The 13,509-nt window shown below is 31.2% G+C and overlaps 1 protein-coding gene across 5 annotated transcripts in view; it reads left to right on the forward strand.

The window, feature by feature from the left end:
• Positions 1–5,235: 5,235 nt before the first annotated feature.
• The window catches only part of LOC129963701 (uncharacterized), a 54,584-nt gene continuing 46,310 nt past the window's right edge, over positions 5,236–13,509 (forward strand). For 3 of the 5 annotated variants that reach the window (XM_056078216.1, XM_056078214.1, XM_056078215.1), the window contains exons 1-4: positions 5,237–5,636; positions 9,228–9,425; positions 11,268–11,392; positions 13,052–13,157. In XM_056078216.1, coding sequence (XP_055934191.1) covers positions 5,564–5,636; positions 9,228–9,425; positions 11,268–11,392; positions 13,052–13,157 — 502 coding nt within the window. In that variant the 5' untranslated portion in view covers positions 5,237–5,563. Of the gene's footprint in view, positions 5,637–9,227; positions 9,426–11,267; positions 11,393–13,051; positions 13,158–13,509 lie in introns of all 5 variants that reach the window. The other 2 variants (XM_056078212.1, XM_056078213.1) reach the window with 1 other exon arrangement.

A 13,509-nucleotide genomic window follows, 5' to 3' on the forward strand; every position in this document is an offset into this window, starting at 1 on the left:
TTTCGAAACTGAAAATAACTAAAAATTATCTGAGATCTACTTTGGATCAAGTGAGATTGGTAAATCTTACAATTATTTTTATTGAAAGTGGTATTTTACAAAAATTAGACAAGGATTTACTTTATAAAAATTTATTAAAAACAAAGCTTACAAAGTTTTGTTTTTATCATTTAATTCCTACCAAATGTTGAAAATATTTTGTTTTAAAATTTATTTAATTTATTTGTTTATTATATATATGTGTTTTATGCATTCTTAATGTGAACGAGCACAGTTTATAAAAAATATATTTCATGTGCTAATATAATTTAATCTGAATAAAAAATTTAAAGAAAATATTATTTACTCGTCTACATTTCTAAATAATATCTCTCTCTTTAGTTATACATTTTTCAAATATTTGCATATTTTATATATAAATTAATTAGTATCTAATTGTAAAACAATAGTTTTATGCAATATATTTGATATTAGATGAGGTTAGAATATTTTTTAACTTCTCTTGCAGTATATTATTTTTAATAATATACTTATAATTGTTGAATAAATATGTTTGAATATAGGTTTTAATAAAATTCAAAACGCTCATACATTTTTAAAAATTAAAACATATTTTAATTTTTTATATTATGTTTATGCCATTAAAACTTTATTTCAAGTGTTAATCATCAGCCATTTTCACTTAATATCACCACTGTGTAAAGACGTTCATTAGACATTTCCATGGTGCCGCCGATTAGACTTGGTGCACTCCTGAAAATACTATACAAACTCATTATTCACTCAAGTTATTGAAATGGCAATCTCGGGAGAAAAATATTTAATTCTTTATGCCTGGAAAGGTGATATCTGGTCGATAAGGGTTATATTAATGACAGTCCATGAAGACTTTTAATATCTAGTTAAATCGAAAAGATATGGAAAGAGTTAAGGGAATAACTAAATATTTAATAATATTAAAAAAAAAAAGACCTTTTTAATCTGAGACAGGCATATACCTAGTAAACTTTTTATTTACTTTTAATCAAGCATCGTATCTTTGTAATGTGATAATATAGTTAAGTTGAGAATATTTTCTTAGCTCAAAACGTAGCGAGTTCGAACCTCTAACTTGCACAAGCACTGTACAATCGGAAACAGTTTTTAAAATATAAATGTGTTATAAATTTAAAAAAAAAAGAATTAAAAAACACTGAATAATGAAATATTGTCAAAACATGATTAATTATAATTTTGAATTGGTTAAAATTTATTAAATGACTTTCATTTGAAACTGAAAAGGCGGTTTACTCTTATGCCGGGTTTAGACTCTGTCAGTAGGCAGCGCATGCGTTGAAAGGCTGAAAAATGCTATTCAGTCGATGGCAAGTAATAGTCCCGACGGGACAACAACATGCCTCTATATTATATTTTCTTTTTACTGCGCATACATTTGTAGAATATGGCGATTTTTTTGGCGTGAAAAAATTGATCACTGATCGTAGATTTATTCCGACATTTTTTGCTCTTTGTTCTATCTGATGCGATGTTTTTTTTTTTTTTTTCATTTTATTTGCATTTTTTTTTCTTATAGTTTTCCAAATTTAAGTACGTTGCTTTTTTTTCACTTTACAATGATGTTTCTTGCGTAAATATTCATCATTTTAAAAAGATATGCAGTGAACAGAAAAATTCAGGGAAGCCTAAACGGCAATTTATAGCCAAGCATGGAATGCCTGAATCTATCTTATGAAATTGTGGGCGAGTGTAAACCCGGCATTATTTTAGAGAAAGTTGCAAATTTCCGTTGAACTAAAGGTTAGCAATTCATATTCATGAAGTGAAGTAATAAATCTCGTGCGACAAGAGAATTTAAAAAGATTTTTACTTGCCTTTGTAGTATTTAATATAATTTAAATGTAATATATTAATTAATATAAAAGATTTTGGTGAGAAAATATCTGGCACATATTAGCAAATTTTTAACAATTGTTGTTCCGTTATTAAAAATCATTTTATTTTTCTTTCGTCTTCCTTTTAATATCTTGGCTATATATAAGCACTTGCGTGTTGAAATCTGCTTCAATGCGCCTCTTCAATTTGTCACCAATAACCCAAACAAACAAGTATAATATTTTTCCAGTAACCCTGCTACTGATTATTTGTCTTGTTGAGCTATATACCTGTTATTTTGGCGACTTGGCAATGTTGGCATCCTTAGCGATATGAAGGCGTGCATTAAATTAAATTTCAACTTATATTTTGAAAGAAAAAGAAAATTTTCCATGAAATATAAGTATTTAATTCTTTAAGTAAAAGGAAGGTACAGTTCTAGAGACGGGTACCATTTGGCAATTTTCCGCCAAATTTTACTCTCCAAGCCCCGCGGACGCTGTAATCTTTAGAATTTTATTTCTCAATATTATGAATATTTTCAAGAGACGCTGGAGACTTTATCTTTAAAGTTTGGCGCCAAATTTGGCGGTACCCGTTACTAGGATTTAGCCAAAAGGAAAATAAATAGACGAAAGAGAAAAATGCCAAATAATTGATTTTCAGTTGCGATTTTTATTATAAGAAATTTCTTTTTTCACCTTTTTAATTCATGCTTTAATAAACAATGCAAAGTTACACAAATTTCGATTTTTATGACCTTTTAAAAGTGAATATTTACTCAGATAGCTGATAAAACGTGGAATGGTTATATTTCTAGTTATTGTTTCTCAACGGCTAGTTGACTATTTCACTCTCATTTCGTGAAGTTTCTTGACTTGAGGATCTTTCGGCTAAACGAGTTACACTATTTTTGGCAAGATTTTTCAATTCGCTTTTACTTTTGCGTTTCTGAGCTGGTGGCTGCTGGTCTTTCGAGGAATTTTTGCCATCACTGAATTTGCCATCAATCTTAACCAGGCGACCAGTTTCTGTCAAGCGTTTGATTATCAGCTTTGTTTCCGGGTTAACAGAAAGGCCATTTTGCTTAGAATCCAAGAATTTCTTGATGGATTGCAAAGTGATGGCCGTCGCTGGTGTAGTTTTTGATACATATTTTAGGATCCATCGCCGTATCTTGTTCTTTTCAACTTCTTGCTTGCTTTTCTTGTCTTTGATAGGTGCTATATTCTTCATAATGATGCTTTTTTGGGAGAGTTTATCTGTTATTTGATAAGTTTTAGTTTAGAGAAAAGAAGCGTTTGAATTTGAGAGGCGTAATTGCAAAAATTCGATAAAAGTAATAGTTGTCATGAGCCTCGTGTTGCATGCATATCACTCGCGCGTAAATTTGAAATAACAAAAAATAATAAAAAAACAAAAAAACAAAAAAAAAAAAAAAAAAACGTGGAGATAAATAGCAGTATTTTTGAAATTTTGAAAACTAGTGCTACAAGCATATGTTTTACAAAATTGTTTACATGTACAAATTTGGAAAGACTGATTTTATACAGAGGACGTATACTCATTTTTGGTAAGTTTTCAGGGCATTTAATTAATATTTAAAATGTAAAGACTATCATGTTTAAGATAGACTATCATATTTAAAGTAAAGTCAAGAAATCAGCTTTATTTAAGACAAGCATGGTTTAATACATATATTTTTTTTCAATTCAAGGCTCAAATTCATGCTAACCGATTAGTTATCAAAAACGATTGTTTATATGTTCGATATTCTTTTTACAATCGATCGAATTTTAAAGAATAATTAAGCTGCTGTTGTGATTGTTTTTCAAAATTATAAATTCTTGAGATTATCCTACTGTTGCGAAAGGTTGTGGTGAAGCTTATAAGCCAGATAACAGCTACGAGACATGAGTAATCACTTTTGTCTTGTGGTCATGTTACTCGGCTCGAACCCAACGGTTGCGAGTTCGGTCCTCGCTTATCGCCAATCGCTACATTGGTGACCCGATGACGAAAATACGTAACCTTCATACAATTGTTGTGGCTCCCTTTGCCAGAAATAATTAAAAAAGAAAGCTGATAAAAAATCAGCCAAAAAATAGAAAATGAAGCTGATAAATAATCAGCAAAAAAAAAAAAGTGAAGTTGATAAATAATCAGCCCCCCCCCCCAAAATGAAGCTGATAAATAATCAGCCAATAAAAAAATGGGTAAGGTGCAACAGCCAAAATCACCACGCGAAAAAACATCTTTCATCTCACCCCCGACTCACTGGAGGGGGAGTAATGTGGCGAAGCTTATAACAGTTACGAGACATGAGTAATTACTTTTGTCTTGTGGTCATGTTACTAGGCTACAAACCCAAACACTGCGAGTTCAGTCCTCGCTATTGCCAATAGCAACGAGGTAACTTATTTTAAAGGATGGTGAGTGGATGAAATAAGAGCAATGCTATAGTAACGGGGAGGGAGAAAAATAACTATAGAGCCCCACATGCCAATCTTAGGAGATAACACGGGAGAAAAGTATAAGTGTATAACAAATAAATATTTTTGTATAATAAAATAATCCCACTTCAGGTGCCAATTGAAGTTGCTATACCATTAGTACTTAGTGGGAGCGAAAAAAAAAAAATATTTTAATGCCTTCTCTATGCTTACTCTCACAGGATACTTAGGAATAGCTCTCTTATGACATTAGCAAAAATAAGAAATAGATAATATTCAAATCATTAAAAGTAACAACTTGAATGAAATACTGAATGCGAAACAAAACACATTGATAAAATGTTCATTCATTGGATAACTGTTTTATTCAATTTACACAAAACAAAATGGACAAAAGCATACATATCAATGCCTGGTTCAGCATTATTTTGTTATTCTTCGAAAAATAATATAGCTTAAATACAAAATCAAATTGATAGAAAACTTTGTCGAAAGAAGTATAAAATGAATTAAAAATTTATCAGTTCTGCTTAGAATAAAATTTGCGTTATTTACATTTCTCAAATAGTTTGAAGTTCAATAGCTCGAATTTTTAAAATAGAAATTCGAAATATTTAATTTTGAAAAATAAATACTTCGATATATATAATATCTATTAAGAAAAAAAAAAAAAAAGAAAAGAAGCGAAATATGTGCTATCCTCTTTGTGCAGATGGTGCTTAAAGCAAAAAAGTTCCTTTAAAAATGGTAGAGATAAATGGATCTTATCACCAGAAATATTGATACTGAAAATGCACACAACTCTTCTTGGTATCCATAGAGACTATCTTGCTATTTCTTTGAATAGCAAGCGTACCTTAGCGTATACCTTTTAGCGTATTATTTTAACTGATAGAGTAAAAATGTTTTCATGTTTATAATGATCAATAACTGGGCTTCATCGTTTTATCAACGTATATAAAGTTATAACTATTGCAGCCTGTATCTAATTTTTGTGATTCATTTGTGTTCATACTCGTATTCAAAGGCTGATTTCATTTTTTTTAGTTATAATCGTGAATTATCAATTATTTGGTGATAATACTGTTTACTGTTGCACGAAAAATCTGATAATGAAGACAGATATTTGACAGTATGTGTCGCTATATCGTTCTTTTTCTTTTTGTTGTTGGTCGGAATGTGTAACCCATTTTAAGGAAAAAAAAATTTATTTTGTTTTGATTTACATCGAATAAAGAATGACTGCCATAATGCAAACCCTTCAACTTATTGGAGTTTTAATATTGTGTTCTCACTTTTGTCATGGTCAAGGTAAGAACAATTTTCTTTGTAATAATAATAATAATAATAATAAAAACCGTTGCGAGTTTATTTTGTACTAACCATTTTTGGCGACCATTTTTTCACCATGATTGATAACAATATTTATTTTTAATTAGACTGCTTATGATTAATTTTCATTTTGTTTATGACTCCTTTAAAAAAGTGCTTTTAAGCATCAAATTGTGACAGACACTTATTTATTGTTTAAATTAATTTTCCCAACAATCAAGTTTTATAATACCACAGCCTAAAATGTATCTGCCCGTTTCATATATTATCTTAATTTCACGGTATTATAACTTCACTTTCTCAATTATACAGTTTGGTTATATTACAATGATAAATGATAACACACACACACACACACACACACACACACACACACACACACACACACACACACACACACACACACACACACACACACACACACACACACACACACACACACACACACACACACACACACACACACACACACACACACACACACACACACACACACACACTAATAACTAAATCCTTTATTACTAAAAGTTATAGTCATTATTTCCTAAAAAAAGGTTATAAAGATAAGTATTTTCGGATTACTTTTCTTTGTTCTTCCTAGTTTAATATTTCGTATATTTTAAACATTTTTTAATAATACTCTCAAGAACATAGCAATACGGTCTAAATTCACAGATAATTTACTTCAGGTATAATTTTAGATACTTACATACTAAATTTTATGCATATTTTTGAAAAATTTCGCTGTAAACTTATCGCACTTGGACAACCAAATCGACAGACTTTCTGTGAATGAATTTCGTTTATCTGTCTTGCTGAAAACGTTTTTGATTCTTTTTTTACTAAACGTTATACTAAATATTTATTGCGAGTTTTCTGTTTACCATTTGTTTTCTTTGGCGATAAAATTTATTATGACAAAAAATAAAATTTCTGACTCGTTTATACAATATTGAAGATTTATAATTATTTATTTCTCCCTATACTCAGAAAAATTATTAATTTATTGGTGCATCAAAAAGAACTGTGAAAGTATACGATAGCACGAATCATTTGAAATTGATTTTCCTAACTTGCAAGAAAAAAAAAAAATAACAGCCGGCGTCCTGGCATAGGGGTAGCTCGTCTTCCCCGTGATTTGGGCGTCCCGGGTTCGAGTCCCGGTTTGGCATGGTTGTTCTTCCGTTGTTCTATCTATGAGATGTGTGAATGTGCCCTCCTGTAAAAAGGGGTTGTGCAAGCGAATGAGTGATGCGTGAGTAGCAAAGTCGTACTCTTGGCTCTAGTTGGCGCTACTATAAAAACAAGAAACTCTCCCTCTCCGGGTTGAATCGATGTCTTCGTAACAGCGGGCCTCTCCATGGCAAGTGTCATAAGAAACAACAAAAATAAAAACAAGGGCAAAGAGAGGAATCATCATTCTACTCTAGCTTATCACTTGAAGCGTCATTGATTTCATTGACATTAACTCAGTTTACAGTTTTCATATCACTTGAAGTAGATATTGCATCCATGAAAAAAATTTATAATTTTTATCGATATTTATCGTATAAATTTATTTTTATATATTTTTTTTATCGATACTAATCGTATAAAATTTGTTGTAAAATATCGGTGCCCTAATGATAGGCTAATGTAATGTTACTATTTTAACGAATATTTAATGTAGTGAAAGGGAGCAGTCATAGGGAGCTAAATGCTTCAAAAGTCAATCTTAAAAGAATAAGGCTCCGAAACAACGGAGTAATGTATCATAAGATTTGTAACACTTTTATTCTAATGCAATGTGTTGTTCCTTAGTGCGTTTTTAAAACTTTTAAACTCATTGATGAACCTATGGGATTTAGTTTTCACAAAATTTCACTATGGGATTTCTTGAGGGTGAATTGAATGCTTTTATCAAATGGAGTGTGCAATCTTCTGTGATTAATTGTTGGAATGCAGTTAAAAAATAATTACCGGAAAAGAAAATATGCATCTATCGTTGTTGTTTCTTATGGCACTTGCCATGGACAAGCCCGCTGTTACAAAGCCGGTGGGGGAGGGCCTATTGTTTTTATCGTAGAGCCAACTAGGGCCAAGAGTACGACTTAACTACTTTTGACGGACTTCATTCCCGCATTTCATTCACTCATCCACAGATCGTAATTTGACCTGAATAAGAGAACTATCACCCCTTATCCGGTACCCCCAGTGGTATTACTCTCGACATGGGGGACTTTGTGACCACGACAGATTTATACGCGGGTCAGCCACCAAACACACGGGGAATCGTCGGCCGACGGCGTTCGAACTCGCAACCTAAGGGACGCGAACCTAACGCTCTACCAACCAGCCTATCCTGTCCTGACAGATTAACTCATAGGTGGGATGAGACTGGGAATCAGTTAAAGGGACTTTAAATTGCGTATGGCTGTTACGAGCTGTAATAAATATTATTTTGAAATAAAATGTGGGTTAAAGATATCTAAAGAAATGGAGTTTTAATTATTAATATTAGTTTGGAGTCAGGACCAATAACTTACGCAATTTTTATTTTTTCGAACAATAAAACAGAATATCTTTACCTCTCATTTCAAAAACAACAACGAAAAAAAAACCCCGATATGAACTATTATTTTAAAGTTCTGTAAAAGTTCAAGCCACAGAACCTTTCTTCTTACATATAGGGTAATAGTTATAAAAAATGGCGGAATGCAATCACTTGCTCTGTCTGGCTATTCTCTGCCAAATTACTTATCATGGAACCGGTCAGGATCCATTCGTTTCTTCGGTGCGTCTACCATTCTTAACGAAAAAATCCCTGAATGTGATATTTTCGGATGATTTTTCATAAACTTATTACAGCTTGTTAGCAATTAACAGATTAATTTATTTGTCAATAAAACGATCAATCGACTGAAACGCCACTTTGCACGATGAACACATGGGAATTTTAGTTGTTAATGAAAAATAAGAAATTCTTTTGTTTTTGAGGGAGGTAATAGGAAATGCTAAAATAGAAGATCGAAGACAACACAAATCGGATTGAAAAATAGATCAGTTGCAGGATCTTTGAGTTACTGATGTCAGTTACACCTAAAAAAGCAGTGACCATGAGAGCCATAGAAGAACATATAGAAGAACATATCACGTAATTCACACTCTCTTTTAAAACATTAGATCTATTCTTAATTTGAACTGTCGTTAACTGCAGCAGAAATGTGAAATCTGCTTTTCGGTTCACAGTCTAGATATGTGTATGACACTTTATAAGGAAACTGAGATACGGCGAAAGCAACGTTATTGAATGATTTTTTAATGTATTTAATTTATAGAAAAATAAGAGTAGATCTCGTTTGTATGTCAACATATGAATATGATTTTGCACCAACGTTATGTCAAATGCACATGGTTTATGAATGAAATGAAATCATTGATGATCACATTGAATTTTGATTGCTTCCTCTCTAATATAATTATAATGAATAATATTTTCCATTATTATAACTTCACTATTTATTTTTAAACGATAGGATGAATTTATCATTACTTTTCTCCTAAAATACAATATATTTGCTCTACTTTTAGGTATCATTGGAAAACCAAAATTTCCTCCTGTTTTTCAAGCAGAAGTGCAAGGCATTTTTAAAGATGTGAAAAAGGAGTTGAGTGGTACTTTGTACTACGACAGCATAAACAGAAGAGGATCTTTCCATTTCACGTCTGAGGGTGTTACTACACGATCCATTTACAGATTCGATGATAATGAACTGCTCCAAATTAACGGTGAACAGTTTATTTATTGTTAATTAGATCTGAGGTACTTTTTTAATGCTTAGGCGAAATTATTATACGAAGCAAAAATGTTTTTTGGCTTATATATAAGCTATATATATTTGACATATATATAGCTTATATTTGACACAATAAACCAAAAGCCTACATAGGCCAAATATATTTAAGTGAGTCATGATTGAGTTATTTAGTTATTTTTATATAGATGTGCAGATTTATTTTCCAGATGTTGCACAAAAAAATGTACAAAGGTAATACAAATATCTTTTGAATTTAAAACATGCTTTTCCAATTGTTATGTTTGATATGAAGAGTAATTTTTTTCCCCAGTGATAACATCTATAAACGACCAAATATGACAACTGTCCTTTTTAGTCTGTCTGTAATGATAATTTTAATATCTGGAAACAATAGCTGAACAATATGGATGGGAAAGATAGCCGATTAATACAGATAACAATATAAAATGTGGAATAATTTCATCAACGAATTCTTTCCATTCGATTTCGAATTCTACGAAAAACTATTCATTAAGTTCAAGCACTTTAGTTTTATTAAAGGAAACAGAGCTTTTAAATAGCAATTGCCTCCATTTTTGCAACATGTTTTTATCAAAGAAAGTTTACCCAGATATTCAAAATCAGGAAATTCTTTTTAAATGCAATTTATTATTTACCTTGAGTCATTTCAATTATGAAAACGTTTCAGGTAATATTACACGGGAAAATCAAACCTCAACTGTCAAATTTTGTCTAGAGTGTTCGTTAAAGCTATTTTACTGAATTTGTAACTAGCATTTTGGTTATATAAATTGAACATATTTGATGAAGATAAAATTCATTTAAATTCATGTCTAATCCATTTCATTTCTATTTTGACAAATTCAAGAGTAATAATGACTTCGAATTTTTTTTTATAAAATGTTACTAAGGGTGGAAACTGAGCGGAACTTTAAATCAATAAAAAATGATTCCATAATAGATTTATAAATTTGAACTAAGCATCATTCATTCGAATTCAAAAGGAAGTGCCTAGCTTCATTTTTTTTAACTGACTCTCTCTGACTGTTGAGACGACGAACGTTCATCAGGATCGATTTCACCTTTTTAGAAACATGAATAAAATCACCATTCTAATTTAAATTTATGTGTTTTCTATGTATAATGCAGAAATACACGAAGGTTGAAACGTGTATACAATGGCTCTGGCAATCTAACTTGGGTTTTCTTATTTATGAATTTTTAGGCCATATGATACGCCATAGAAATACAAGATACCAGGTCTAAATACATCTTTAATTATACTCAAAGAATCACAAATAATTAGCTATAAGTTCCATTTCCTTTAAGGATCAAAGCTTTTCAAATCTTCTATGCAGTTAATGAATCTTCATGAGAGCTTTATTAGAAAATTTGTAGATGTACAAAAGACTCTCGTTCTTTTGCCACTTAGATGAACTAAGTTAACTGGTCATACTGCTAAAAAAAAGTGGAAAGTAGTTATGTACAATGATTGTAGCTTGTGGCAGTAAGTTTTATTTTTCAATCCAATCAATCGATAAGATAATAAAATCTAATAATGCCACAAGTGTCATTAAATTAGGAGATTATTAGCATTTAGAGATCAGGATAACTTGAGGAATCCGCATCGAACTTCATGTATCTCTGAAAAAAAAAACACTTTTAGAATTGTTTTCTTTAATTGGTTCGAAATTCATAGCTAATCATGTACTATCTCTTTATAACCAATGCCTTTATTAAAAAAAAATGCCATTAACTCCGGCACCGTATATTTTAAATATGCTTAATAATTCTTTTTTTTTTCCTCTGATAGGTACCGATTGTACTGTTTCCAGCATCAAGACTGATTCTGTCAATAGATTCTTCCCATTTTTTATCGATCAATATGGAAAAACAGTATTAGCAAAACCAGAAGAACTGTTCTTTTTTACAGATTCGGTAAGAAATTACATCATTCATGTAATAGTTTGCAAATGTATTTGTTTTATTTGAATAACTTCAAATCCAGACACCAAAAATTTATTTTCTGTTTCTTATAGAGCAAATAATCTAAAATCTCATTTCTTCCTTCCTTCAAATTAGCATTGATGTGAGCATTTGTAAGGGGCCGCGGTGGTCTGGTGGTAAGGTCTCGGCATGTGAGCCGTAGGGTTTCAGGCTCGAGGCCCGATCCTACCGAAGAACCGTCTTGTAAGGGGGTCTGTTGCACGTTAAATCCGTCATGCCAAACGTCCTCCCGCTGGTGTGGTGAGGCTTGGAGAGGAGGTGCCAGCTCAGGTGTCGTCCTCGTCGTCTGACCGTGGTTCAAAATTACGAGGTCCGTCCCAAAATAGCCCTAGTGTTGCTTTACAACGGGACGTTAATATAACTAAACTAAAAGTGAATATTTGTAAGTATTGAGTTTAAGACGGTTACATGTTCTGGTGGTAGATTTCTTATTTTCAGATCAAAGGTTCTACCACCATGGACACATCCTCAGAAATTTTTTTTAGCTTGTGTTAACACTAATAACAGCAACCGTCAGCAATCTATTCGGTAAGGGTTACCGATCAATTTAAGGATAGCAGGAAAAAACTTCGAACAAGTACTTTTGATACTGGAAAATACTAACTGGCGATGAGTAGGTTTACTGCTTCATATATTCATGGCAGATATTTTTTCCTATATGTATCAGAATGTTATAAATTTAGAAATGCATCATATCCTTTAATATATACCACAGGAAGAAGTCAGATGGATTGAATTGGTGAATACTTAAGCAAATCTATATTTCTGCTGATCGAAAGGGAGTGGTTCAATAAAACGATGTAATTATATAGATGTTTCACCAGGGAAGTGAAAAGCATTACGATGGCACTGAATTATCATGTACAAACCAAATTGTAACGACTAAATCATCCAAGAAAAGTCACAAATTCGTGTAAAATTTTGATTTAGCCATTTGAATTAGTGGTATCTCTTATGATTAAAAAAATTCTAATGATGCCTCTGCTAAAAATAACTATACTTTAGGTAATTTTTTTGTACATAATATCTTTATCAGGAAATCTTCTTGTAGAATTTTGCAATGATTAAATCTCTTCTGAAGTCACACTTTCTAACAAAAGAAGTTTATTAATAAAAATCTTGATTATTTATCTTTCAAAAGAATACCTTAATGGTCACAATTTGCTTACAGTTTCATTTAAAAACTATCACACCATTTCTACGCTTATAAAGCGTTTTAAAATGTGTGATAAAACTAGTAAATAATCATTGAAAATTTCGAAATAAATGTTTTTATTACTAGTAATTTAATTGCTGTTACTGTTTGTCTGTTTTTTTAAAAATGACATTCATAAGTGACTTGCTCTGTTCTTTTACTCGGTATTTCCATACTAATTCTTTGTTTGACTTTATATTTTCGTTTTGAAATCTGGGATCTGATATTTTTAACAACAGTATTACAGTACTTTTAATAATAATTTATGCACCACTGTTATGCTTTTTTATTAAATTGAATTCTTTTTCGATGTGATATGTTGTATTGTGACTTATAAAAAAATAATCCTGTTTAAGATAAATTCCTGAAAATAAAAACTTTTAATATTTTCACAGACTTTCGTTAGTGAGGGGTCTGATTTTCCTTCGTATGTGTACAAGGGGAAGTTGAATTCTCCATTTTATAATGGTCCCAACTGTGAAGTTACCCATATTTTTACAAGTAAGTTAACATGCGGTGATTTCAGGGAAAAAGAAGATTGCTATGAAGCATACAAAGTTTGTCAATAAATATAGGAAAAAGTTTGATAAAATGTATTTATACAACAAATTTTTCACCATAGCTTTTCAGGGAAGATATAAAAACCGAATGCATTATTGAGATTTCTTAGGATGCTAACAATTCGCATACTTTCTTAAAGAAAAAATATTCAGGGTGGGTAAAAAATCCGTTAAAAATTCATAAAAACTGAAAAAATAACCGAAATAAAAAACAGTTTGCAGGTTTAGGGAGAGTTTTTCTTAAGATAAGAAAAAGAAAAAAAAATAAGAAAAACAGTCGATAGATGGCGCTG

Source organism: Argiope bruennichi, chromosome 3 (genome assembly GCF_947563725.1).
Source record: "Argiope bruennichi chromosome 3, qqArgBrue1.1, whole genome shotgun sequence".
Taxonomy (NCBI): Eukaryota; Metazoa; Arthropoda; class Arachnida; order Araneae; family Araneidae; genus Argiope; species Argiope bruennichi.